Source organism: Hypomesus nipponensis, chromosome 16 (genome assembly GCF_054491055.1).
Source record: "Hypomesus nipponensis isolate SF chromosome 16, ASM5449105v1, whole genome shotgun sequence".
In the NCBI taxonomy this organism is placed as follows: domain Eukaryota; kingdom Metazoa; phylum Chordata; class Actinopteri; order Osmeriformes; family Osmeridae; genus Hypomesus; species Hypomesus nipponensis.
This window is the reverse complement of record NC_140376.1, coordinates 6713214-6741148: the sequence shown is the minus strand read 5'-3', so window position 1 is coordinate 6741148 and position 27935 is coordinate 6713214. Positions and strand designations below refer to the sequence as shown.

At 51.6% G+C, this 27935-nt stretch overlaps 1 protein-coding gene across 1 annotated transcript; it reads right to left on the bottom strand.

The window, feature by feature from the left end:
• On the bottom strand, window positions 1-27899 carry atp10a (ATPase phospholipid transporting 10A). The gene is made up of 21 exons (XM_084675868.1): window positions 27154-27899; window positions 22657-22861; window positions 21691-21776; window positions 19104-19210; window positions 18876-19007; window positions 18197-18327; window positions 17680-17932; window positions 17109-17326; window positions 16282-16476; window positions 14262-14835; window positions 10618-10721; window positions 9981-10107; window positions 9558-9742; window positions 8405-8768; window positions 7092-7168; window positions 5425-5550; window positions 4213-4413; window positions 3682-3762; window positions 3272-3376; window positions 1903-2090; window positions 1-1587 (listed from the first exon to the last, which is right to left on the bottom strand). The coding sequence occupies exons 1-21, from the start codon at window positions 27579-27581 to the stop codon at window positions 957-959; spliced, it is 4518 nt and encodes a 1505-aa protein (XP_084531994.1). The 5' UTR covers window positions 27582-27899; the 3' UTR covers window positions 1-956.
• Between the last annotated feature and the right edge of the window lie 36 nt (window positions 27900-27935).

The following is a 27935-nucleotide window of genomic DNA, read 5'->3' as shown; positions in this document are numbered from 1 at the left end:
TGAGAAGAACTACATTTTTTATTGCTGCAAAATTACTGCTTCTACCGTTAAGACTGTAGCTTATATAAATACTTCATGGAATGCACTTAAGGTCAGCGGAGCCATAAAGAGGTGAAAACGGCCAAATTCAAGGAACTGAGTGACATTCACACGGTTATATAAAACAAAAAGGCCTGTGTCGAGACCTAGATGTGCTTTGAAGCGAGGCGCCTCAACACAGCACGCGTGTGATACAGTTTCAAGTAATGGCAAAAGCCTCAATAAGTCCTGCTCCGACGCCATCCTCCAAAAACTACTACCGAGGAGGGTTGCACATGGAACAAAACGGACCCCCTTTCTCTCACCAGAACCACGGGGAAGCTTCCAGTAACAGTTGGTGGGAAATAAAAGGCACGTGGAATCTTCCGAACGAACGCGCCACAGCGTCGAGGCTAGCCTGGGTTGGAGCATAAAAGGCACATTGAAAAGGACTGATCGTTCGGAGAGCAAGGCCACTGTGAATCTGGACATAGATGAATGGATTCACTCCCAGACCTGGCTCAAGGAATAAACATCGTGCAGCTGAACACAGATTCCTTCTCCCATCAAAGACACATGGAAATAACTGTACTCTCTCTATAAGAGAGAGAAAGAGAGATATACAAAATATATCTATACAAGCTGGAAATGGAATGCCTTTGGTCTGCTTTAGCTGAAAGCAGAAATCCTCTGCAATTTGCAAGACATCTTTCTAATACCCCTGCAGAGTTCCAACTCCCAAAAAGCGACCGTCCAGTTTGATAATCTCCCCAGTCAGAGCGACTAACTCTGCTTCACTTTATACATCTAAAATACAAACGTTGAGTACCTACAAATCTTTTATAACTTTATAAAATATCTCCAAAAAATATAAAAATTCAATAAAGCTATCGTGCAAATCAGATGGTTAGTGTAACGTGGTACAGATGGTTGAGCCATCATAGTAAGCTGGTTTGGAGCGAGTCCCTGGGGCCGCGTGAGGCCTGTGGCCCTGGCTCCAGCACGGCGTGGTCAGCCCCCTGCCTCTCCTCACAGTCCCTCCTGCAGGTGGCACTCTGCCTCCCTCCAGCAGGGGGCACTGTGAGCTGGACGCTCTCTGCCGGGCCGAGTAGAGGCGTGGAGCTGATCCAGCCGGACAGACCGAGGCGGGAGAGGTCCAGACTGGCATCCAGGTCGCTGGCCGCGTGCTCAGCCGGGGAAGGGTGTCGCTCGGTGTACGGGAGCGTGTCGGTCTCTGTGGAGGCCAGGGTGAAGGGATCGGTGAGGCTGAGGTCGTTGTCTCTGAGCCCTGCCAGGCCGCTGGTGGCCTTCCCTCGCGGCCTGGCCGGCCTCTCCTCCAGGGGGCTCTTGGAACAGCCGAGGCCGCCCTGGCTTCCGAGGCCGCAGTCTTTCGGGAAGGAGTCGCCGGGGAAGGGGAAGGGGGAGGGTCGGAGGGCGTAGCGGGCGCCCACGGCTAAGCCGCTCAGGCTGAGAATGTTCCGGCGGGTCTCGGCTGGGAGGCGGTCCAGCTGCCGGCCAACCTGGACCTGGCTGGGGAACAGCGAGCCCTGACACGCCCTGTAGAAGTATCTGGAAGATAATGTGGGAGTGAGACATCAGGACATACCTTCCTGGCAGCTCTATCTGGGGATGTGAAAAACATTTCACTGGAATAAACATAAAAGCATCTGGTAATGAAAACAGAAATAACCCAGGACTCTTATGACAACATTACCCCGCTCTGAGAATGCTGTAACACACACACACACACACACACACAGAAAGACTTGCACTCACTCCAAGACCAACGAACACACACACACACACTTCAGTACACATGCAGAGGTAGACAGACATTCAGACAGACAAACACACTACACACACACACACACACACACACTTCACCTGGGCAGCAGAGCGGCCACGGGAGTGACGATACACAGCAGGTAGAAGAGCGGTTCTCCCAGCAGCCTCTGCATGGTCCAGTAGGGGTTAGACGGGGAGTAGCAGGAGGGGCAGGAGGCGTTGTAGCACAGCGACACGGCGAAGAACAGGGTCACGCTGAAGCCGATGGACAGCCAGTTCATCCAGGTCTGCAGGGAGGGAGGGAGAGGCACGGTGACTCACCGCCATCTGACTCTGCTGACTCACCGCACCACTGGTCACGGAACGAAAACATTCACAACGCGGAGAAACGTCCACCGGTGTGTCACCAATTAAAGGGAGGTGGGGGGGGGGGGGGGGGGGGGGGGGGGACTGAGTGGTCTTCCTCTCTCTCCCTCTCTCTCTGGTGGGGGGGCAGGTGGTCTGTTTCTCGGAAGGGGGGGGGATACAGAATGTTCCCTCACACCCCCTCCCTACCTCACATACCTTTTGAATGACTTTCACAAACTTGTCCCAGTCAACAGACTTATTTTCCTGGCCAGCCAGGCAGGCGGTACTGGAACTGCCAGCTGAACATTTGCTCTCAAGCGTTGCCACGGCTAACTGGGACTGTGGGCTTCCTCCCTGCCCTGTACGAGGCCATCGTGTCTGGAAGGCAGCGCCCCGGCGAAAAGGACATTTTTCATGTACGAATGCTGTCAGGTAAACAAAATTTACAGCCTCCCGGCGTAATGGAAAAGGCTTTAATCCAGTCCAGGGTCATCCGTTTTAAAAACGGCCGGCGAGCAGCCTCGGACGCTAGGGGAGGCACACACGCACCTGAGAACCGGGTCGTGGGACACCCAACTAAATTAACCATTATTTTGGCGGCTGTGCGTTGCGCTGCCTCGTAGGGGAACGCAGCGTCGACAGGTTGAGCACAGACGGGGCTCGTTGCCGCGGTGATAGATAGCCTCGGGGTGCCGCAGTGTCTTCTGGTTTGATCTACTCGGCTAGACGCATGCGGAAACACCTACTGTCCTGTCAAGCCTCGGGCTGGTGCAGACACTCAGCCAGGGGGGTGGTCTGAGGGCTGCAGGAGAGGGGGATTCTGGGAGAGGGAGTTTCTCTACTGCCAGGGCCCAGGCTGAGGAACAGGATTATTTTTAATCCCCCCCCAAAAAAGCTGCAGCAACTAAACCTCACAAGCTTTGGTTCAGTTACCGCAAATTCCCCCTTTTTCCTTTGTAGCTAAAACGTTTTCCCGCTTAAGTCGGGGAGCCCCTGCTGCACCAGGGCCTCATCCAGCCGTGAGCTTCTTTATCGGATTTCTCAACTCGATTGATTCCGGAACTCGAGCGCACAGTCAATTAGTACTGAAGGAGCGCGGGTGGGCTGGTGGAGTCCTCACCCAGGTCTTGGTCTCCACGCCCAGGTGCAGCAGGATGGTGAGCAGGGCCAGCGTGGTGATGGGGGTCCCCCACGTCAGCAGGTCCACCTCGGAGTCAGCGTAGGCCTGGAGGAGGAGGGGAGGGGGGGGGGGAGAGGGGGAGGGAGTCAACAGGGAAAGGAACGGGGAAGAGCAGGGAAATGGGGAGGGGAGAGAGAGAGGGACAAGAGAAGAAGAGAAAGGGAGAGGGAGAGACAGAGGGAGAGACACAGGGTGACCAAACAACGCCAGAGACACAAAAGTGAGACGGAGAGTGACAACGCCGTCTCAGAGAGACCACAATCAGGGTCAGCAACGAAAAAAAATCCAGCGGAAAATATCACAAAACACAATCGAAACCCCCCCCCCCCCCAAAAAAAAAAAACACTCACAAAGTAGGGGATGAAGAAACAGATGAGGCTTTGGTAGAAGGCATCGATCATGTTCATCCAGAACATGTATGGCTTGTACTCCTGAAACACAGATCCAACCAAAGCCTTAGCTTTGAGCATCACAAACCACTGCTCCCCTGTGTCTGTACCAGAAACAGTCCACCGCTTAGGACGTCCTCATAATGGACCTATATGAAGTCATGGTCCGTGAACAATAATCATAAATGTCCTCTGAAGAGTCGCAGAGGCCCCAGATCAGCCCTAACTGTTAATTGTTCCGTGTAGGGTGATTCGGCTCAGCGGCTGATTGGGTTTTAGAAACCAGAGGCATGCCTTCCTCGGATGTCAAGAGACGGATGTGTTAGGATCAGCCGCTACAGAGGCTACAGCTGGGACGTCCTCTCCGGAAACTTCCCTCCCCGCGCTGCGTGCTCTACACACGACCCCCCCTCCGTGAAACCCCAATTTGCTTTCGTACCTCTTAAAAGATGGGCTGAGGGCACAGGTGTGTGTGTGTGTGTGGACGTGCACCTCGGAGTTCTGTCCGTTCATGTAGAGCTGAGGTAGTTCCTGGAGCGTCTGGGAGGAGACGTCTTTGTCCAGCGTGCCCGTGACCAGCTGGGGGAACGCCGAGAACATCAGGTTGAAGAAGATGAGATACCACTGGTCGATCATGGCCGAGCCGGAGAAGCCACAGTAGAACTGATACCAGAAGACCAGGGCCACGAACATCTGGGAGGAGAGGGGGAGACAGAGAGAGGGGGAGGGCGGGGAGGGAGAGAGAGAGAGAGAGAGGCGGAGAGAGAGATATGGGGAGAGAGAGAGATAGAAGACAGAGGCATAAAAGGTGAAGAGAGAGAGGAATGAGAGAAAGCGGAAGAGGGAGGGAAAGGAGGAGAGAGAGAGAGAGAGAGAGAGAGAGAGAGAGAGATATGGGGAGAGAGAGAGAGATATGGGGAGAGAGAGAGAGGGAGATATGGGGAGAGAGAGATATGGGGAGAGAGAGATATGGGGAGAGAGAGAGAGGGAGATGGAAGACAGAGGCATAAAAGGTGAAGAGAGAGAGGAATGAGAGAAAGCGGAAGAGGGAGGGAAGGAGGAGAGAGAGAGAGAGAGAGAGAGAGAGAGAGATATGGGGAGAGAGAGAGAGATATGGGGAGAGAGAGAGAGGGAGATAGAAGACAGAGGCATAAAAGGTGAAGAGAGAGAGGAATGAGAGAAAGCGGAAGAGGGAGGGAAAGGAGGAAAGGCAGAGAGATGGAGAATGAGCCAAGTGAGCATCTGCAGCTGTTCTCAGGTAAACAAACGCGGGAGAATCTCATAGCCCCAGGCCACACAGGACGGCTGGCCCACAGACCAGACAGCAGACAGCAGCTCCCAGACTGTACACAGGCACGCTTTCATCTAACAGATCCCAACATGGGACACACAAACAGGGGGCCACGCTGGCCACTTAGTAGAGAGCTCAGATGGGGGACATTGGAAATATTGATGGAAAATATTAGCAAAGGACAAAGCAGGAAAAATCTGACCTCTTCCAATTTTTGGGGGTTTTGGTTTGTTGGAGTGACCTCCGTGTTGGACTAAAGATGAAAGTGAAAGGAGTCAGGGTGACAAAAAGAGGTTTAGCCTACATCTAACCCTCAGGTTATCTTGTAACCATCATCCTCTAGCACAATGACTTCCCCGTCTCCCGCCACAGTCCCAGATCCAGACCGGGCCCCCCGGGAAGGAGACACTCACTGCATTCTTGTAGAAGAAGTAGAGGATCATGTTGGCCAGCCGGGAGTAACACCAATGTCCGTGGACCAGCAGCAGCTTCTGCAGGTACTGGAAACGCGGGAGGGAGAAGTCGCTGGCCATGACAGCCTGGCGGAGGAGGAGGGGAGGAGGGAAAGGAGGAGAGGAGGAAGTGTCGGGTGAAAAAACATGTTTAATGAGCACACACACTCACTCACAAGTGCTGACACACACTATTGCCCACACACACACGTTACTAGGCACACATCCCTTCCCCACCCTAACTCCTGCTGTGGGAGCATGACAAACCAGCTGCTTCTTCTCGACTAAAAGAGCTTCCTGAAATTATCTTAACATCCCCTGAAAGACTCCCTCTCCTCAGAGCCGCGCAGGGCGAGCTGAGGAGCATCGTTGAAAATACAAACACGACCAGACACACGGATCCCCCCCCCCCCCGCACACACACACAGATCCCTGGGACACCAGGAACCTTCTGGAAGGCCTCACGACTGTCAAAATAACAGCAGCTGCCTCATTGTACAGTCATTTAATTTCTGCTGCGCCCCTCATAACCGAGCTTAAACGACCACACGGGGAAACCGGTACCGACTAGAGAGAAGGCCAGTTAATCACAGCGCCTCGTTCGGCGCGAGGAGGGGGAAAGGGGGGAGGGGGGAGCACCAGCGGAGAAAAGACCACCTCAGCAAACCGCGGGCTCTAGAGGAGTGACTGTCTTCTCATTAAGACCAAATTTTATTAACAATGATTAATCTGGCGGGCGGTGCAGAGACAGGATATCGAGTCTTTAAACAGATGTGAGGTGCTGCGTGCCGCCCGCAGAGCCCTGCCTGCAGGTTAATTGGACGGCTCCCTCCGTTGCTATGTCGTTGCTATGCGCGGTCACCTTCCTGGAACGCGGTGCACAGTTGCACTGTAAGTTCACGCACATCTCTCACACACGCACACAGACAAACTCACACACACACACACACAGACAAACTCACACACACACACACACACACACACAAACTCACTCACACACACACACACACACATGGCAGACAGTTCCTCAGAGCCCAAAGGACAGTACCTGGTGTGGTTAATGAGTGGGGATGTGGAGTGCATTACAGGAAACCACCCAGTTAACCCAGCCATTTACCATTACCCTGCCTCTGCCTGGATCTCCCTTTTAAATGTCATCCCTCGCTTCCCCAGGCCTATTACTGTACATCCCTCCCTCCCTCCCTCCCTCCATCCATCCCTCCATCCTCCCTCCATCCCTCCATCCTCCCTCCCTCCCTCCATCCTCCCTCCCTCCCTCCCTCCCTCCCTCCCTCCCTCCCTCCCTCCTCCCTCCATCCTCCCTCCCTCCATCCTCCCTCCCTCCATCCTCCCTCCCTCCATCCTCCCTCCTCCATCCTCCCTCCATCCTCCCTCCATCCTCCCTCCCTCCATCCTCCCTCCCTCCATCCTCCCTCCTCCATCCTCCCTCCTCACCCCCCTGTAGCCCCCCCCCCCCATCTACTCAGTCACTCTTTTATATCTTTTATAGTCCCCTCTAAATCACCCCAACCCTGCTCCCCCGTCACCCCCGCACCCCCCATCTCTCTGTCCATCCGTCACCTCCCTCCCCCCCCCCCCCGCCCCCTCCCTCCCATGTTTCTCCTTACCTGCATGCCCTCCTGTCCCGAGATGCCCACGCCCACATCCGCCACCTGGATCATGCTGACATCATTAGCCCCATCACCTGAGATTAATGTGGGGAGAGGACAGGGAGAGGTACAGATAGAGAAAAAAAAAAAAGAGAGAGAAGGAGGGAGAGGTGGAGAGAGAGAAGTAGAGAGAGGGAGAGAGGTGGATAGAGAGACGAGAGAGAGAGAGAGAGAGAAAGAGAGAGAGAGAAAGAAACAGGGAAGCAGAGTGGGAATGAAAAGAAAAGAAGGAGAGAGAGATTCAGTAAAGGGTGTAAAGCTCCCCATCCCTCACCACTAAGTCACTCCACCTAACTGCTAACACAGCAGAGACGGAAAAGCGCTCGGCAGGCAGAAAAACGTGAGCTAGCCGAGCGCAGCGGCAAAACAACACACACAGTAAACAGACGAGACCACAGTGAGCCGTAGCGGTCCCCGCGGAACACCACAGCACCTTCATCCTGACGGCACACCCTTCCCCAAAACACACCTCTGCGTAAACAGAAAGTCCTCTCTATCAAAGGGAGGGAGGGCGGGGGGGGGGGCACATACACAGCATATATATATATATATATCTCTGGGTGTTTTATTATCGTTGTTGTGGGTAGGTCCGATGGTGGACCCCCCCCTAATAAAGCAAATCGTTTTGGCACCAGTGGAAACTGCTGTCGTATGGAGGGGGGATTATGGATGGAGGTCTTGTGATGGGGAGCTGCTGGAGTGAGGGAGCAGTCCGTCAGAAGGTCTCTGCCTGCTATTGGCTGCCAACGCGCTCCATGCCAGCATATTTCACAGCCATGAAGCCCCTCTCCTGCGGGGGGATAAGTGAGGAGTGATGTGGGAGGGGGGGGGGGGAGGGGGGGGGGGTACGCTACGCTTCGGGGTTCGAGCCGCTTTCGAGGCATTCCATCCATCAGTTGGGTTGTTTTCCGGGAATCACCTGCCACAGTGTTTTAGGAGGTGAGGAGCTGGGGTTTTCTCAAAGAAAACTGCAGCGATCACTTCCAGCTGCCCCGGTCTCCCCACATGACGAGCCAATCACCTGCTGACAGGGCTAATCGACCAATCGCCTGCTGACGTGACGAATCGACCAATCCCCTTGCTGATGTGACGAATGGACCGAGCGCATGACCAGCCAGTCACCTGCTGGTGGGACTAATTCACCAATCACATTCTTATGGGCTTCCACGAAGACCATCTCACCGAGCTGGTGCGAGAGAGGCCACGAAAACACACCCGATCGATTGAAAAGCCATTCGGGGAGTCACAGGCGAGGGCGTCGCTTCACCCACCTATGGCCAGGGTCATGACCTTCAGCTTGTTCCGAACCAGCTGGACCACCATGCTCTTCTGCAGGGGCGTGGAGCGACAACACAGCACCGAGCGACAGCTCCGCGCCACGGCCAGGAACTTGTCCTCCAGGCTGCGGTCCAGGGCGTAGGCCAGCGTGCGCCCGTCGATCACCAGCCCCAGGCGGTGCACCAGGACGGGCGCGGCCTGGGAGGAGGCCGAGGAGGTGGAGGAGGAGGGGGGAGGAGAGAGGTCGAAGAGGGGGAAGTCGTGCTGGAAGGCCCCGGCCGCCTCCCCCGGGGAGGGGCACAGGAACTTGGCCTGGATGTAGTGGAGGCTCTCCTCCAGCAGCGCAGCACAGGCCTCCTGAGAGAGAGAGGAGAGAGACAGAGACAGAGAGAGAGAGAGAGAGAGAGAGAGAGAGAGAGAGAGAGAGAGAGAGACAGAGAGCGAGAGACAGAGAGAGATAGAGACAGAGACAGAGAAAGAGAGGAGAGAGAGAAACAGAGAGAGAGAGAATTGGAGAGGAGGGAGAGTTAGGGAGGAGAAGGAGAGACGGGTGAAGAGGAGAGGAAGAGACACAGGGAAAAATAGAGAGAGACGGAATTGGAGAGAAGGGAGTTGGAGAGAAAAAGAGAGAGGTGAAGAGGAGAGAAAGAGAGAGAGAGAGAGAGAGGCGTAGAGAGGGAAAATAAGGAAATAGTCAGGGAGAGAAAAAGACAGAGAGAGAGAGGGTCAGGCTGAGGACACAGTTTATATCTAACTTTCACACAAGGCGCATGATTTACAGACACACAGTCAGTGGGGGGAGTGAGGGGGGCAGGGCTAGAGGAGAGGACACTGTCAGTATCCAGCACCGGTCTATCCCTCAACACATCTGGCAGCCAGACCCTGGTACCAGACCAAGCCAGAACTCCCTGCCACGCCTGACCCGATCGCATAACTTTCTCCTCCGCGAGCCAAAAATAATTAGCCAGGAGAGAGCGTTAGCTGAGGTGTTGAACAGCATCCAAATACCTTCTCCTTCACAGAGAAAAGGCCCAGAAACCATCCATCAATCGTTCTCAGCACTCCCTCCATCCATCTCTCTGCATGGGGGCCAGCAGAGGGCAGCGGACTAGGGCGAGCCAGCCAGAACCGCCCACGGGGGCTCACCTGGGAGTCGGCGTTCAGAGTGATGATCTCCTCCTCAGGTTCCAGCAGCTTGCAGGCGTAGGCGATGTTGATGGCCGTCTCCTGTTTGTCCCCCGTCAGCACCCAGATTTGGAGTCCGGCCTTGCGCAGGGAGGCGATGGTCTCCGGTACGCCGTCCTGAAGACGGTCCTCGATACCCGTCGCACCTGCATCGTCACACGCACACAACCGCTTTGTTTACTTCCCACATGACCCTCACAGGGACCCTTACACATTCCCCCGCCCCAAAAAACCCCCCCAAAACAAACGCATTCTAAATTCTCTTTAAACCCCCAAAATAAACACGTGTTCTGAATTGTAAAAAACATCTGGATTTATTCTAAATTCCGAAATGAGAAAGAACGTGTTGTCGCTGCTGGTGCCGGTGTCGAGGAGTGCGTTTACCCAAGAGATGGAGGTTAGTCTCCAGGCGCAGAGCCGAGTCAAACAGCAGCTCTTCTCGGCCCTGGAGGGCCGTCTCGGCCTCTAGGTGGCGCCGCAACCAGGCGGCATACTCCTCCTTGGTTAGAGTCTGACGCCAGCACACACACACACACACACAACAACACAGAGGGTAAAATCCCATATTTAGTCTTCTTACATTTTTTTTATCTTGATGTGAACTCTAAACTCAAAAACAAGGTTTTTGCCTCCTTACTGGGCAAGGGGAGGCAAACAAACCAGTGGCGGGTGGGAGCGAGCGAGACCTTGAGGAAGGGTTTCATCACCAGGACGCGCCGTACACGAGGGAAGCTTAACGATCTCACGAGTTAACAGGCAGGGGAAAACGGCCCGGCCTTCGACTGAGTCATCGACAATGTAAGTCTGGGAGACGGAATCACGCCGCGGTCTGTGCCGCGCCACCCCGCAGCCTGCCAGAACACGGCTCTCTGGAAAGTTTTCCCCCGCGGTCGGCTCGGTGACACGTCACGGTCGAGTTTCAGGTTTGGAAACGGATGGTGTCGGATGGCAATGCGCTGCGTGTGTAGCGGGGGGGGGGGGGGTGTGTGGGAGTGTTGCCGTTTTCTCTGGTAAGTGTTACCTTTTTTGCGATGCACAGCGTGCGTAGCCCGTCGGCCGCGTAGAGGTTCAGGTAGTTCTGGGTCTTGTAGAGAATCTTTCTTTGGCGCTTTCCTTTGGAATCATCTGGAAACACACAAAAAAACATGGGGAGTAAATCTAATGAAAAAAGGGAGGATTCCATCTTGTTCTGGGAGGCCATGTTCTAATCCTGAATGACTTAACAGCTCTTTCTCTGAAAGTTCTCGCACGAAGCACATGAGAGCCATCTGTCCTTCACACCAAAAACAAACCCACAGGCTGGTGTCTTAGCGCAGCACTGCCATGTTAGTCATCCCACACAGAGCATTCAGCTAGAACAAACTAAGATATTTCAGCAGGAAGTTTCAACAAGCGTGACAACAAGTCCTCCTCCGATACAAGTCCTCGTCCTCGGTCGACGACGTTCAATCGAGACTCACGTGAGGACGGATTGGCAACCTTGAGGATGGGTGTCGCTCAGTGGTAGAGCATTTGACTGCAGACCTGCAGGTCACAGGTTTAAATCCCCCCTGGATGATGACGGAGAAAATGAATTGGGAGTGCATCAGATGTAAGGGACAGACAGACTGTTTTCCCTGCGCTTTACATTTATATTTATTCATTTAGCAGACACTCTTATCCAGAGCGACTTACAGTAAGTACAGGGACATTCCTCTGAGGCAAGTAGGGTGAAGTGCTTTGCCCAAGGACTCAATGTCATTTTGCACAGCTCGGGAAATTGAACCGGCAACCTTCGAATTACTAGCCTGATTCCCTAACCGCTCAACCACCTGACTCCTCTTTAAAACGGGGCCTGGCTAGGCCTTGGGCTGAAGTTACATTGTGACAAATGGGTAGTTTGTCACTTGGGTGTGTTGTGGCCTCCCCCCCCTCCACACGCAGTGTTATTAGAGTGACGCGGTGCGCCCTACCCCCTGGCTGCCTGAAAGGAGCCATTGTAGCGAGGGGGGCTCCACCAGACACACCCAGCCTGCAGGGAGGGCTGGTCCTGGACAGAGGGCACTGAAAGCCTGGAATTATGAAACGTTTGGGGCTGGGGTTGGGGCTGGGGCTGGGGTTGGGGCTGGGGTTGGGGCTGGGGTTGGGGTTGGGGTTGGGGCTGGGGTTGGGGCTGGGGTTGGGGCTGGGGCTGGGATCAATGTCCCACTCTCTCACTCTCCATTCAAGTAAGAGACGACACTGCAAGTTTTATATTTTGGTAAAGTTGAGTCATTTCGTAAGTCTAAATCCTAACGTCCTGCGACCCTGCTTTAGACAGCCCTGTGCAGAGGACACTTAAGATGATGAACATTCGGCCGCGTACCAAAACGCAGGAACGCGCTGCCGAGTTCTAGTAATGGAAAAATCCATATTGTAAATCACATTTTAATTCAGAATTATTTCACTGGGGTCCGACTGCTCTCAGACGTCAAAACAACCTGGTCGGGTTTTTTTCTTCTGATATACGCTTTAAGAAAAATGACTGCTCAAGGAGAGAGGTTCAAGTCATTTGGGGTGGTATTTCTTTGAGACTGAGATGAACTTGGGTCTCCATAATGAAGTTTGAAAAGAACATATTCAATCAACACACCTCAAACCCGACTGCAGGAGGAAGTACATAACCCACACAACGTGACGCCATGTTTGAATCCACAAACGGCCCCGTTTCCTTCCAGCTGCGCGCCGCCACACCATCAGGCTGCTGAGAGCTCCAATCTGAACCTTGTCATGGAATGCAGCGGAGAGTGATGTTGAACGCGTCCTTGAGCGTGAACCAGCACCTCTCCCCAGGGGGTTCTGAACCCGCTGTTTTCCCGTTGGACGCCCCTCTTTCCACTGCACTTCTGGAACCACCTAGTTTCACGACACGGCCATGAAATAAAACCCTTTGTAACCCCCCCCCCCCCCCCCCCACAACTCCACTGGACGTGCTTCAAAAAAATAGAGGGACGGTGATTTCCATGACCGAGTTGTTTTTGGTCGTTCCCGCAGCCGTCCTTCACCCAGCGGGGCAGCGAGGGGTCCAGGCTGGGTTCTGGTGGACAGGCAACGGGGGCCCTCGTACACTGCAGTACTGATGCACTGCAGTACTGATGCACTGCAGTACTGAAACACAGCAGTACTGAAACACAGCAGTACAGATACACAGCAGTACAGATACACAGCAGTACTGAAACACTGCAGTACTGAAACACTGCAGTACTGAAACACTGCAGTACTGAAACACTGCAGTACTGAAACACAGCAGTACTGAAACACAGCAGTACTGAAACACTGCAGTACTGAAACACTGCAGTACTGATACACAGCAGTACTGGAACACTGCAGTACTGATACACTGCAGTACTGATACACTGCAGTACTGAAACACTGCAGTACTGAAACACTGCAGTACTGAAACACTGCAGTACTGATACACTGCAGTACTGAAACACTGCAGTACTGATACACAGCAGTACTGAAACACTGCAGTACTGATACACTGCAGTACTGAAACACTGCAGTACTGAAACACTGCAGTACTGATACACAGCAGTACTGAAACACTGCAGTACTGATACACAGCAGTACTGAAACACTGCAGTACTGATACACTGCAGTACAGCAGAGTGCCTCCATGGGTCTTTGCAGGCCTGGAAAACCCACAACCCCCTCCACGTTTCCGTCATTAGGCCTCCACTCCCAGCTCTGCTCTGCTGACAGAGGGAGGGAGGGGCCAACACGCTGTGGGGTTTTCAGCGTGACGTGCAAGTTCAGCAATTGTAATAGAAAGAGAGCGACGTAGTTAAAAGTTGGACCTAAAAATACAGGTGATCAGGTAAGGTCTGGATCCCTGTCTGTTCGCCCGCCCGCCCCCCCCCCAACCCGACCTTCACAGGCTACACACATGGGCGGGAGAAACTTCTACTGGGCTGACTGGTGTTCCTATCCTCAGAACACAGATCAGACGAGGTAACTACCATCCACACACACACACACACACACACACACACAGGGGGGTTATCATCACGATGTGACAACAGCCTTTCTTCCGCAAAAACGGACCTATCCATAATTGAAAGCAATTAATCACGGCAGATTGACCAGTGCTGCTGAAAATCTCCATTTGTTAGGGTGTTCGCTCCCTGGCCGAGCCTGGATTACAGCCAGTGATTTGTAGCCTTTCTGGTCCTGTGCCAAGATTCATCAATCCTACAGGAGGATTAAGTCGGAAGACAGCAGACTGGCCCACACACAGTCTGGACTCGGGACACACACACACACAGACACACAGCCCCGTTAACAGCATGTTCGTAGTGGGTTCGTACTCTTCTGGGACTCGATGTTATATCACCTCTCGCCTGAAAATACCCCCCATCATCCAGGAACCCAACCTACACTACTGTCTAACTCTACAGCCCTCCCAGCTCAGGATTTCACAGCCGCAGGTATCGACGCTCAAGCTCATAAATGACATCCGAGTTTCAGTGACACATCCAACCACATTTTAATATCTGGAGCGGGGCAATACTCCAATAATTACATGTGTGTTATTTGTTTATGAAAAAGATGGAGGTCTGAACCTTGGGAACCTCATTTGGCCGCGTGTGTGTCTGTGTGTGTGTCTGTGTGTCTGTGTGTGTCTTTCTCTCTCCCCCGGCCTACCTGTAGACGGAGGCCTGATCAGGTCCATGATGACCGAGTCGGCTCCCTTGGTGTAGACTGTGATCTGATTGGTCAGCGGGTGGCGCACCACCACCGACATGCGCTTCCTGGTGGCGTCGAAGCCCAGCGTGTGCAGCAGCTCAAAGCTCAGCTTCCCCAGGTGAGGCAGCTCCACGGTCACCTGATCCGGCAGCCGGCCAACCAGGGAGCACTTGTAGGCCCTCGCCGCGTACACCAGCGCCGCCTCGTCCGGGGACTCCGCCTCGTAGCGAAGCTCGCCCTCCTCGACGGGCGCCGGTTTGGCGTCGTAGGAGGGGGGGGCGGGGCTGAAGGCGTTGGCGTCCAGTCCTTCGCCGCCGCCGCCCTCCCCCCCCTCCCCCTCGTCCAGCTTGGTGAGCGTGCTCTCCGAGGAGGGCGAGGGCATGGAGCCGGACGCGCCCCGGCGGGCGGAGCGCTCGGCCAGCAGGCTGGAGGAGCTGCTGCTGTTGGAGGAGGTGAGCCGGCTGGGGGTGAAGCGCTTGATGAAGTCCTCGATGGTCTTCACCGGACTCTTCAGCTCGAACCTCATCCTCACCTACGGGTGGGGGGGGGGGGGGGAGGGAGAGGTCATAAAACACAGAGAACGTCGACACCCGGGTTTGTCGGCCATACTGCCCACAAGGTTGTTCATCATCTCCGCATCATACCGCGATAGAACCTGACACGCGAACACTTATCTACTCTTCTCCCAGTGCCCTCCCCTCACGTGAGACTCCTCAGTCACACCTAGGAGGTGGTTCCTGGTCTGGGTTTCCAGCCCGGGTGTTCCTCCACACCGGGGAGTGGAGGCCCTATCTCCTGGGCTCCAGACCAGCCAACACACCTCCTGACTGGAGACCCCTAAACTCTTTACTCCGACGTGGGTCTTTACTCTGGAGCTCTCCCGGAGGACCCCCGGCAGCAGAACTCAAGATATTAATCATTCAGCTGGCTTACGCACAAGGGCACACGACAAAAAGAATAAAACACAGGCAATTACAAAAAGGAACTGGGGGAAAAGCTCGAAAAAAGTGAGGACAATCAGAGTGTTGAGGTTCGGCATGTAAGCCAGCTGCATTAGACAGACCCGTTTCCATACACGTTCTAAAAAGGTCAGTCACTGTTTAGTGGACGCGCGTAAGAAAGTTCAGGAAACTGAAAAATCCTCCACACAGAAACCCATCAGGGACGCAGTAGAGATATAAAAGGTGTTCGATGGGAAGGGGGTTGGCACGGAGATGGGACAGGAGCTGGGCTGCACAGCTGGGCAGGATGTTACCCAACCCTGACAGTAGGACCACACCTAGGCTTCCATTAGCCAACACTTCCACACACAAACACACACCCACCCAACCAGACACACAAACACACACTGAAAAGACACACACCACCATCCAGATTTATGAATTCCAGAAATCACAGCAAACCGGCAAAACTTGCAGGTTTTCTCCGCCAACTGATGGAATATCGTCATATGTCTTATATGTCACCCCATCTGGATCGATACCCCTAAACAACTCATTACACCTCACTCTGCTCTGCCCACACCACCAACACAGCTACTGGCTGCATGGAGCGATGGGCTGCCAGTTTGGAGCCTCTGTGCGTCTCTCCCAGGAGAGTCATGGCAGTGGGGCACACATGGTTTATAGGTCTGCATGGTAACTGGGGTGAGGGTGGGTGCAGGGGGGGGGGGGGGGGGGGGGGTCGAGGAGGGTTAGGGGCTGGAAGGGAAGGTTGAGGGTGTGGAGGTATGGTTTGAGGAAGGGGGTGGAAGGGGGTTGAGGGATGGAGGGGGAGAGGGGCGGAGGGATGGAGGACCAGATTGGAAGGGTTGAAAAATGGAGGTGGGGAGGAGTGGTTGAGGAGAGGAGGGATGGATGGAGGGTAGGATTGGACGGGGTGAGGAATGGAGACAGGGAGGCGTGGAGGAGAGGAGATGGGTGGATGAGGAGAGGGGGAGGGGGGGGCAGGGAAAGCAAGCGCGTGTAGAGGGCTTCACCTTCTGCCTGGGCTGGTTGGGGGACGACACCACCACTGTGTTGCAGATGGTGAGAGCGATGAAGAAGTCGTTGATGTCGCAGAGGTCGGAGGGCAGTTGGGAGAGAGGCTGGCTGTGGAAACGCATGAAGTCCATCTGGCTGCCGCCTTCGTTGACCTTGTCCAGCAGCTGAGGGTCAGGGGTGATGTCCTTCTCCTGCAGGACACAGAGCACACAGGTCAGACCCTGGGACAGACAGACCAAAATAGACAGAGACAGACAGACAGATAGACATACAGACAGACAGACAGATAGATAGACAAAAATAGACAGACAGACAGGCAGGCAGGCAGACAAGACAGACACGCAGGCCGAGGAAAAGATAAACAAACAGCCGGACTAACAGGCAAAATGACCAGGCAGACAGAAACAGCTAGCCAGACAGACAAACAGGTAGACCGACAGGTAAACAGACAGACAGGTAAACAGCTAGCCAGACAGATAAACAGCTAGCCAGACAGACAGGTAAACAGATAGACAGGTAAACAGCTAGCCAAACAGACACCAGGTAAACAGCCAGACAGGTAAACAGCCAGATAGATTAACAGCTAGCCAGACAGATAAACAGCTAGCCAGACAGACAGGTAAACAAACAGACAGGTAAACGGCTAGCCAGACAGCCAGACAGGTAAACAGCCAGAAAGTTAGACAGCCAGCCAGACAGGTAAACAGTCAGACAGTCAGGTAGACAGCCAGACAGTTAAACAGATAGCCAGACAGCCAGACAGACAGGACCCCCAGCAGACAGCAGGGTGTACTGGTGCCGGTGCCGACAGGCAGGGACCGACCATGGGGCTGCTGAAGGCCGTGTGCTTGGACAGGATGCTGGCCCGCTTGGCTTCAGCCCGGCTGCCCGTCCGGCGATGGGACTTGGTGCTCTGGGAGCGCAGCACCACCTTGGCGCTCTGGTGGCTGGTGACGCTGTCGCGTCTGGGCAGGGTGCCACCGTGGGACACACACTCCTCCTCCTCAGAGTCCAGCTCCTGGTACATGGCTAGTCTCCGAGCTGGAAGGGGAGGGAGGGTCACACACATGCACGTACACGCACAGAAAAATAAACTCATGATGCATGATGCACGCGCACACACCACTTCCCATCCCACACGGTCACAGCCACTAAACAGAGATTCTCCGGTCAAAATCCGTAGTATAAACAGACAAAAACATCGCTAAACAGAGCACCGCCCGACGTGTCCCACCCTTGCCCTCCGGCCGCTCTCAAAAGCAACGTCCCTTTGTCCCTTTATCTCAATCCGAAGCCGTGTGGCTGCACGTGGCTGCACGTGGCTTTGAACCTGCGACCTGTCGACCCACAGCCCAGCGCTCTAACCCCATGTGCTATCCCCCGGCCCTTCGTACCGTTGGCGTCATGGGAGTACTCCACCCCGGCCACTGTGCAGCGGCGGAACACCATCTTGTTCTCCGTCAGCGTGCCAGTCTTGTCTGAGAAGATGTACTGCATCTGGCCCAGGTCCTCAGTGATGTTCAGGGCCCGGCACTGCAGCTGCGAGTCGGTCTCCTCGTCGTACAGGTCCACGTCCTGGTGGATGAAGAACACCTGGCAGATCTTCACGATCTCGATGGACACGAACAGCGAGATGGGGATCAGCACCTGGAGGGGGGGGGGGGGGGGGATGGTAAACAAGACTGCGAGGTGGGAGATACACAGGAAATGTGGTTCCACATCCTGTGAGGTTTTGGTATCAAGGGCCTGCTGTCTGGGCTTATGAGTCCTAACCAGATCAATTGTAGTAAATAATAGTGTCTGTGAAGGTCATACGTGATTATATTTATATATGTTTTTGTGTTTTTTTGGGGGTGAGAAGCATCTTCACGTCATTGGTTGTTGGTAATCTGGGACCCGGGCGTTCCATACCTGAAATACGATGATCATGGTGAGGAAGAGATAGATGGCCGACAGGGCGGGCGATAAGTCGGTTCCCTCAGGACTGAGAACGTCAAACACAGGCCTCTTATCTCCGTACTGAAACATCCACAACCCGTGACCTGGAACAGCAGCAGAACAAGGTCATTCTACCCTCGCTGTTGATAAGTAGAAGATTTAAACAGTGGTACAGCACCAAGTTGCTAGAAGACATTCAGAAGCTCTCCAGTCAACAACAACCATCAGTATGAATGGGTGAATGAAAGGCAAACATTGTAAATCGCATTGAGTGACGCTAAGGTAGAAAAGCGCTATATAAATGCAGTCCATTCCATTCAAAATAAATAGCTTGAAAACATTTTTTAAGAATGATTTAAATTCAATGAAATTCTATTGGGAATACAACTTGTGATGTTGCTGTTTTCAAAGCCCACTACCCAGCGGTAAAGCGCATTCAAATCTCTAAGCAAAAAGACAGTTCTCAGCTCTCAAATCGGCTAACCTATCCAAGCAACTGAAATAAAGACGCAAAGATTTTTGACTCATCACTTCAATGACATTTTCTTGGGAACAAACCCCCCGTTGAGACAATCAGATGCTCGTGACCGTTTTGACATACATGAGTTCGGTCCAATTTCCAGAGGCCGTCCCGACCTGTGGACACACCTACCGATTGCTGCCAGGAGACACATGATGAGCAGGATGATGACACACCAGAACACGTCCACGTTCATCTGCCTCTCCAGCTTGCTGCGCTTGTAGCGCGGCCCGTTGTTGTTCAGCATGGCTTTGGTCTCGTGACCTGGGGGGAGCCCACAGTTAGGAGACCTTCACAGAGGCTGGGGGTGTGGTGGATGGTCGTGGAGGCTGTCTGCGGTGGTGTCACGGCGGCGGTTACCTGCGTATATCACGATCCCCACGGCCTCCTCGGTGTTGCGGACGGTGCAGCCTCGCAGCAACAGGTTGTCCTTGTACAGCCCATCCCTTCTCCCGCTGCGATGCCCACTGTCCCAGACAGCCCAGAAATAACAGCATTACTGGTGCTGGTCAGGCGACCGCAGCACTCAGGATGCAGCAGCATTTGAACAGACCAAGGAGTCCTATCCTAGTCCTGTCTACGGCTATTTCACATCTGCTGCCCTCGGTCACGGTAAAAGTTGTGAATCTGAAGATTCCGAGGTCGATCTGAAGGAGGGGCGCACTCGGCGTTCTACTCGGTGTGACTCGTCCAATCACAGGCGAGCCTCAGGAGGGATACCGTATCTCGACACGCTCCCCGGGTATCGGGACGTAGAGTTGAGGAGATACCCTAGGGTCTCCAGTACGGCCGGGGTGGCTACCTCTGGGGGAGGGACGGGAGCCAACCTGGCAACCCTCCATCCTCCAACCCCATCATCTCACCTCAACATCCCAGAGTTTAATGCATACAAATCAGGACGCTTGACAGAAAGCATCAGACGCGACCAGAATCCCACATCAGTCCTAACGACCAGTTGGACCTGCGGGCTGGTTCAAACAGCTCTGAGAGCAAGCTTCCTGGATAAGAAGTCAAATGCAAATGGGAGAGATTTAAGCGCGAGCCAAAGCGTTCGACGCCTCTGGTGCAGAGAGGCTAAGCTTTTAACGTCAGCCCTAATCCCATTACTAAATCGAGGATTACATCTGTGTTAGTTAAATAGCCCACAAGTGTTAGTTTGGAGCGCCGTTTAATCGCCTGCCCCTTCCCAGTGGGTCTTCTGGGGAAGAAGCTCTGTCAGCATGTTTAGCTACATTAGAGGGGAGGGGGGGGGGGGAGTGGTAGAGCCTTTTGCCGCACGGCAGCCAGTCTGACACATAGGCCATTAGGGATCGATAAGCATGCCCCTGGGCTCTCTGGCGGCGTCTGCCCCTGGTATCACAGCCAGGGGCACAGTCACCAAATGGATCACAGTTCGGACCTCCGGATTCTCCGCTTTCTCTCCCAGCAACGTTGTGGGATTAGACCGTGATGCCAGTGGACTGTGATAGTTACCCAGGAAGTGTACCGTTGCACAAACACACCACCCACACACCACCCACACACCACCCACACACACGCGCGCAGCATGGCAACGGAAGGATGGCAGCATCTGGTCCCCATCAACGCTGGGAATAAATGTCATAATCATGGGGCGACCAGGTCAGCAGACTGGCTGGCCTGGCCGGAGCCCCCCATAGCCCCGCAGCAACACTGGGGACTCTCTTTGGCCCCGCGGGGCCTGCATCCTACTGCTGGAGACCAGGAACACCCTGACACCAGGCTAGGAGAGAACCCGGAGACCTGGAACACCATGATACCAGGCTAGGAGAGAGCCTGGAGACCAGGAACACCCTGACACCAGGCTAGGAGAGAGCCTGGAGACCAGGAACACCCTGACACCAGGCTAGGAGAGAGCCTGGAGACCAGGAACACCCTGACACCAGGCTAGGAGAGAGCCTGGAGACCAGGAACACCCTGACACCAGGCTAGGAGAGAGCCTGGAGACCAGGAACACCCTGACACCAGGCTAGGAGAGAGCCTGGAGACCAGGAACACCCTGACACCAGGCTAGGAGAGAGCCTGGAGACCAGGAACACCCTGACACCAGGCTAGGAGAGAGCCTGGAGACCAGGATCACCCTGACACCAGGCTAGGAGAGAGCCTGGAGACCAGGAACACCCTAACCCAGGCTAGGAGAGAGCCTGGAGGTATCTCACCAAATCACTGCACGTACCACGCAGGCTAAGGCCTTACTGCGGGGGCCTGGGTTCAGAATCCGGCCTTGGCCCTTTGCTGCAAGTCTTTTTCTCAATGCAATTCCCAGTCACACATCATTTGAAACTGTCCATAAAGCAGGAAAAATGCCCCAAAATACATATGTATAAAATTAAGAATAGAGACAGTTGAGAGAGAGAACAGCATGTACAGTCCTCACAGCGCAGTATCGATCCCACACCGAGAGCGGATCTCCTCAAGCTCCCTGCACTACCGCGACCTCTGACCTTCTCAGACAGGGAGACCCCGGTTGCTTACGATTTGCCCCTCCTCGACACGAGGAGGAGGAAGAGTTGAGGAAGGAAGACCTGATCGCTTCTGGAAATGTGCCGGCAAAGAGTTACTTGGGTAATTATGCGCTATAATAGAGTGGGGAAGCCATCTGAATAATGCTTCTGCAAGTGAAATGCAAAGCACAGCCCTGTGAGGACATTATTAAACTTTGGTTTGTGGGTCAAAAATACCCATTCATCCAGGAGATTTTACTGGTTAATGAGCTTTTAACCAAGATGGGCTCCACGGGACTGAGACATTTGAAAGTATTACCCCCATCTAGGAGTTATTGCGATGAAAAAAAATCATCCCAATGACCAAAAGCACAATTAACCCTGATAACAAATGATTATAGCTGAATCAAGCTGTTTTGTGCAATTAACAGGCACCAGTGTGTGGATGACAAATTACACTGCATGGAAAATTTAATTATACTCACATGTAGCCACGGAAACGGTTCAGGTCGTTGTTTGGTTTCTCACATTCAATTACGCTGTTGTACTTCGAAGGGTCAAAGTCACAATCCTGCAAGAACAGACTTAGTTTAGTGATTCAGTCCTTAAGAAGAACAGACACCTCAACTGAAGAGAGCATTCATGCATCAACAATCTCTAGAGTAGGTGACAAAATTAATAAAAATTGAGAAATTACCCACTAAGTAGGCCAATGGATTCTTGCCACCAGTGTGTGAATGGCAAAACAAACTTTTTAAAGTTGGTTTCAGAACACTGACAGAGCTGTTAAAGTGCTTTCGTTTGTGGAGTGCGGGTAAACAAAGAGACTAGCTCAAAAAAGTCCATTAGCTTTTGTCCACATCCCGTGGGGGTTTAGGTTCAAGGTCAAAGGTATAAAATGCAGTCGGAGAAGTTAGGATTTTGCATCCAGGAACCGTGCTCTTCTGCAGCTTGTGTTTTGGGAAACAGGCCAGGGATGAGAACGACGGCTTCACACCTGGGTGTTGTGTCTAGGCTTTGGCAGACTGCTGGAACTGGCCAATCAGACCACCAGCTGAACACACCGACCCAAAAACAAACACCTCTCCAATCCACAAAACACACGCGCAAAAAAAAAAAGGAAGGAATAATCACTACTACCCATTTCCCCTCCTCCTCACTACCACCACCCTCCCCTCTAGTAGAGTTTAAACTGCTTATCGAGATGAGCTTTACCATTTTAGTTTAAGTAAGTCTGAGTGTTTCTCGACATGAATAGGTGTTTCGGAATAGAAATTGGGTTCTACTGGCACAGCCATAGGATGTTTACCGTCGTAGCTTACACCACTTGCTATTTATTTATTTATTTTTACGCATAAAAAAACATCACAAAGACCCCAAGGTTATATACCGTATCCTATCCACATACGCCTGACTGGGTTTAGGAGGAAGTCAGGAGCCAAGGTTCTCACCAGGTCGATGAAGCTGCGGACGACCTGCCTCTGCTTGAGGTTGGTCTCGCCGTCCAGGGTGGCCGTCTCGATGTGGCACAGCCGGTCCGGGTCACTGGAGCTGAGGAGCAGGACGTCGGCAGGAAGGATCTCATTACAGCGCAGCCTGATGAAGTCTCCCACGCGCACCTCCTTCCAGAACTTCTCCACGTACCGCCTCTCTGGTCTGCCGCAGGGAACGGAACATAACAACAACAACAACAACAACGTTAAGAGACAGAAATCAGTTGGTTACACTTGAGGGTTTTATCATGGGGAACAATAGGAGAATGGGATGCCTTTTTTGTTTTGTTTTCTGTTGCCATATGATATTGTGATGATGGAAGGGTAACCACAACGATACGAACGACTGAATGACTACCATAGCTTACATAGGCAACTACTTAACCCTAGCTCTCTAATTGCTAATTTCTTTTCTTTTTTTTAAAGACCAAGCTTGGAGGGTTAAAAGTGATGTAATTTTAAACCGGGTCCTACAGGGTTAAATCCCACGAGCCAGACGCTCACAAGACTCCAGTCGACCACCTTAGAGCTTGTGCCCCATTGTCTCTGAGGTGATGTGGGGACATCTGTTCCAGGTGTAGAGACTAACAGGAAAAACACGGACGGGAAAACTGCCGCTTGCGGTGGTTCTTTCTTTCCCGGTCCCTGGAAAACCTTCTGCGTTATCCAAGATCATAAAGGAAACTTGACCACCACTTAACCTGCCCTCCCAGGCCAGCCAGCAGCAACCTGGGATTATTCCACTGGAGTGATAGCAACGTACTGGTTGACCGTGGACGACAACCGTCTATGGGGTCAGAGATAGTCGGAGGATGCTACCCTTTAACAGGAAGTCTCCCACCCACATGACACCATACATTGTCTTTCACACAAGGAGAAGCTTGTTGGAGGGAATCATTTCCCCTCAACCAAGGCTAGCTATATATAGAAGCAGTCTGGGTTGCACAGCAGAATAAGTGGACTCTCCAAACCACACAAGTTCGTACGATGACTGTTTCACCACCAAGTTTGTTTACCCTCAAAAACAGATGTCTCAATACAGTTCTCTAAATAGGAGATAACTGCAGCCCGTGTCTCAATCCACCATTATAAACAGGCTGCAAACACACTGATAAGAACGCCCCAAAATATATTTAATTATATACTGGAGGGATACATTTCTAAACGTTTCAAATATTCCTGATAGCGAGATTGCTAAATAATGCATTCCCCTACAGATATGGTAGCAGCCCAAAACCAGCCCACAAGAGCTGAACGCATGGAGAACCTTCAGAATTAGTTATGTATTAATTCACACAGCTCTCTCTGCATTAAAAGCTTCCACGTTCAGCCATCAGTTGTGTTTCGGCTTCCCCCACTCCCTCTTGAAGTGTCTGTGAACATGAAGAGGCTTCCTAAAGGGTATATGAAGGATCTGCCTAAATGGATCTCAATGTGTATGAGGACTGTGGTAAACAATAGTGTCGCTTACACAACCCGGTCTCCCAGACTTCTGCTCATGTTCCAGATATGCTCCATTTCAAACTGAGCCTGAAGATCTTTCACATCAGCATTCAGTTACAGGACAAACACCACAAAAAACATCTTTACGCACAGCCAACAGAACGCCGAGAAAGAACATGAACAATATAATAAGAAAATAACAAGGCCAAATGATTTGATCCAAGTTTGGTACATTGCACAAGATATTTACTTCCTCAGAAACCATGCGCCCCCCCCCCCAGCTCCAAAGAAGATACCAGTCCATATTTCAGTATAAATTAGTAATTTATTCCAAAAACGCAAAACCACGTCTTTCAGCGCTGCAGTGCTTAACCTACTCCAGTAGCCAACAGGCCAAAGACTTCCCTTCATCAATGTTGTGAGGGACTTGAACAATTTCATATACCCCTATGCTCTTCTATTGTCCTCCATTCTGTTTTTTGTTAAGGTTTTGAAGCCATATCATTAATGGACTCTGTACTGTGAGCAGGAAGTGTCAACAAACCTCTGTGCAGAGAAAATTCCCTGCATTCTTGTTTCTCCATCTAACAGCCAAGGCTGAATATTTAAAACACCCCCGGAAACAGATTTTTTAAATCATAAACCTGTGAACAGGAGCTGGAATACTGTTCATTTTGTATTCAGACCAATGCTTCAGACAACTCCCAACCTCATGCGAGCACTTTAAAAACTATAATTCACAGGAAACACAGGAAATGTTAGGTGGGGGCCAGTTTTTGTTATGCCCAATGTGAAAATTCTATTGTTTAACCACTTTGGAGTTCTGGCAATCACCTCTTCCAACAGTAGAATGCAGCCTGGGAAATAAGGCAGATTGTCACTCCCTGTTGCCTGAGAGACAAATAAAAGCGATACAACCGGGAAATAGTACAACCGGGAAGTACAAACCATGAAACAGACAACCAAATTTCAGCAAAGATAAAAAGGAATCTCACAAAAACAACAACAACTTCTATAACAACTTGTCATGTGCTGCGCAGAAACATACTTAGGAATATTTGCTGATATCTGAGCACTTACGACCTTCATACATTGCATTCCTCGTAGCTTGAGAGGAGGATTGTCACTCTGACCTTTGAGACGGTGACAAAAACACCAAATAGCATGTGAGTCTCTCCGTGTATTAGGTAAACATCTAGCAGAAGCCTGATGCAAGTGTTGCAGGCCCGCGACCCCAATGAAGAGAGTAGATAGTGAACCTCCCGTGTTGAGAGGTGGACAACCTAGAGCTGATGAAACACAAGCCGGTTTAGCATCTGCCCCCCCCCCCCGGCTTTAGCATGTTTGATAAGGCTGGAATGATAGAACTGTGCCACACAGGTATGTAACCCCCCCCCCCCCCCCCCCCCCAACTGTTGTTGTGGGGTGACAACCACACAGAATAATAGGTCTTGTTTTCTGCCTGTATCAGCTGAGATCTACCACAAATGTTCGTTAAAAGAAAAACTCTGGGAAAATGACTGCCACTCGGACCACCTGGGAGGAAAGAGAAAACGGGGCTGCTTGTTGAAATTTCAAAAAGATAAGTCATCTTAATTGCACAATTGTTGCCGCATAGCCTAGTTGTTGCCTGGTCTGGGGTTGTTTTGCTACATATTGCCCACAGCACAAGTAACAGAAGAAAATTCAATCATGTCCAACCTGGAGAACAGCTCTGGCCAGAAGTTACCTAAAAACTGTACAGTCACAAAAACACTGAACCTTTCTCCGACCATGAATCATGGACTGTGCATGGCTGACAGTGCTGCTTTTCATTAGGGGCAGTACGCTCTCAGCACAGGGACTCCAGAAAATAAATAAGTACAAACTTTCTCAGCGAACAGAGAGCAGCTCAGGATCCCTTTAGGGGAAGCGGAGGTCGAAGAAGCCACTTCCAGGAGAATGTTTGGAAACAAATAATTACAGTTCAAACACTAGACGGCCTGGCTTCTACTGCCACACAAAGAACACTTTGTTTGCTGTTCCAAGTGTCACCTGTAAACACTGTGGGCCGAAAACAACAAAAAAAGTGTAGCTCCTTTCAAGCATGCCTAATGTGCCTTGCCCGAAACACAGTCTTCTGCTAAATGAGTACCAGCATGTCAAGGTACTTTCCCAATCTTCCTCGGCCCTGAATTTTGAAAAGATATGCACAGCAAAAACACAACAAAGACCTGAACTCAAGTTTGTCCTGTTCAGGGATTTTTCAATGTGAAGCATGGGTTCTCTACAGCCGGGCTGATATCTGAACACTTCTTACAGTCCATATAACAGCAACAGCAAAGAGAATGGACAGAGATCCTACAGACCACATGAACCCAGAGCAGGATCAGGTCAATTTTTATTCAATATATTCGGGCAGTTGGAAGCTGGTCTTCTGACCACCACAGAGATACTGAGGATGTTGTTTACAAATGAGGATAAACAGACGGGTTAGGCCCATAGTAGAAGAGGAAAACATCACTAAAATGTTAAAAAAAAAAAACTGCCAAAAGGAACAATAGACACTATTTATAGTTGTCGTTTTTTACGTGTCAAAATCCTAATTCCAATGTCCAGGTTTCTCTGCATGAGCGACCCAGAGGCCTGTAATCATCCGCCATATCAATCACAGACTCAAGAATCCGACTGCTAGTAGCTGTTTGCAGAATTGTAACCAATTCTAATCCAACATTCTGGATGTGATTGCGATTGGATATTTCAAACGGAACTATCAACAACCTGGAAAGATAATCTAGGGTGATGTTTTACCAACGATTTGGCAAATTGACAGAAACGGAGGCTAACTGTTGCAAAGGACAGCTTGTGCTTAGCAAAACGACGATTATCTTGACAATAATGTTCGTAGAATACCAGATGTTGATCTACAAACAGTAACAAAGTATCCTTGAAACGGATACTTGTTGACACACTATGTTCGCCCAAAGATGATGGCTAATCGGATCAAATGCATCGATCCGTAGGCTACATTACCTGCTGTATACCAGACAATCCATGTGATTTATTTCTTGATCAGATCGGTGTCTTCTGTAATCTTCCCATAGATCTTTGATAGCGGTGACAGACAAAATGAAGACCACAGGGGCCAATGCCAGTTCTGGTTGAAATGCATTAACAACGGGAACAAAGTTTAACAATGCGATGAAAACAAAATACACGTTCGCAAACCTGTGGAACTGTTCGAACAGATTCTTCGGTAAAAACGAGAGAAATGTGTATTTGGTCGTTTTAATCTTATTGTTTGCATAGTGTCTGTTTGGATTGTCCTCTCCTTTCGCGTTATCATACAATATATTTGAGTGAACAGTTCTGGCTTTGTTTTCCTTCTTGTTTTTCTTCTTTCTCTGCTTTTTAACTTTTGAACCTTTGGTTGCTTCAGCTTCTCCAACATCTAGCGCCATACTTTGCCTCAAACTTCCAAACTTTTCTTGTCCGTTGTCTGAAAGTAGCCTACGTTATCATGCTGTTTTGTTTCCGCAGAATTGCATCGTTCCTTTTAAGCAGGTTTATCCTTTTTACTCACATCCTCGACTTTTTCCATTCCCTCTACGGTCTAAGTAGAAGAAACTTTTATTGTCTTTTTCCTGTTGCGAGTGAAGATGCTTTGAAAGCGAGTAGCGAGGCACAGAAACACGCTCACCTCAATCGACGATCTGTAACCTGCAGGGATTTACTTCATTTAGAAACCAAAGGACGTATGATGCATGAAGATCAGCTCATTTGTGCAGGTTACGCGCAAACAGTTGTGCGTGAAG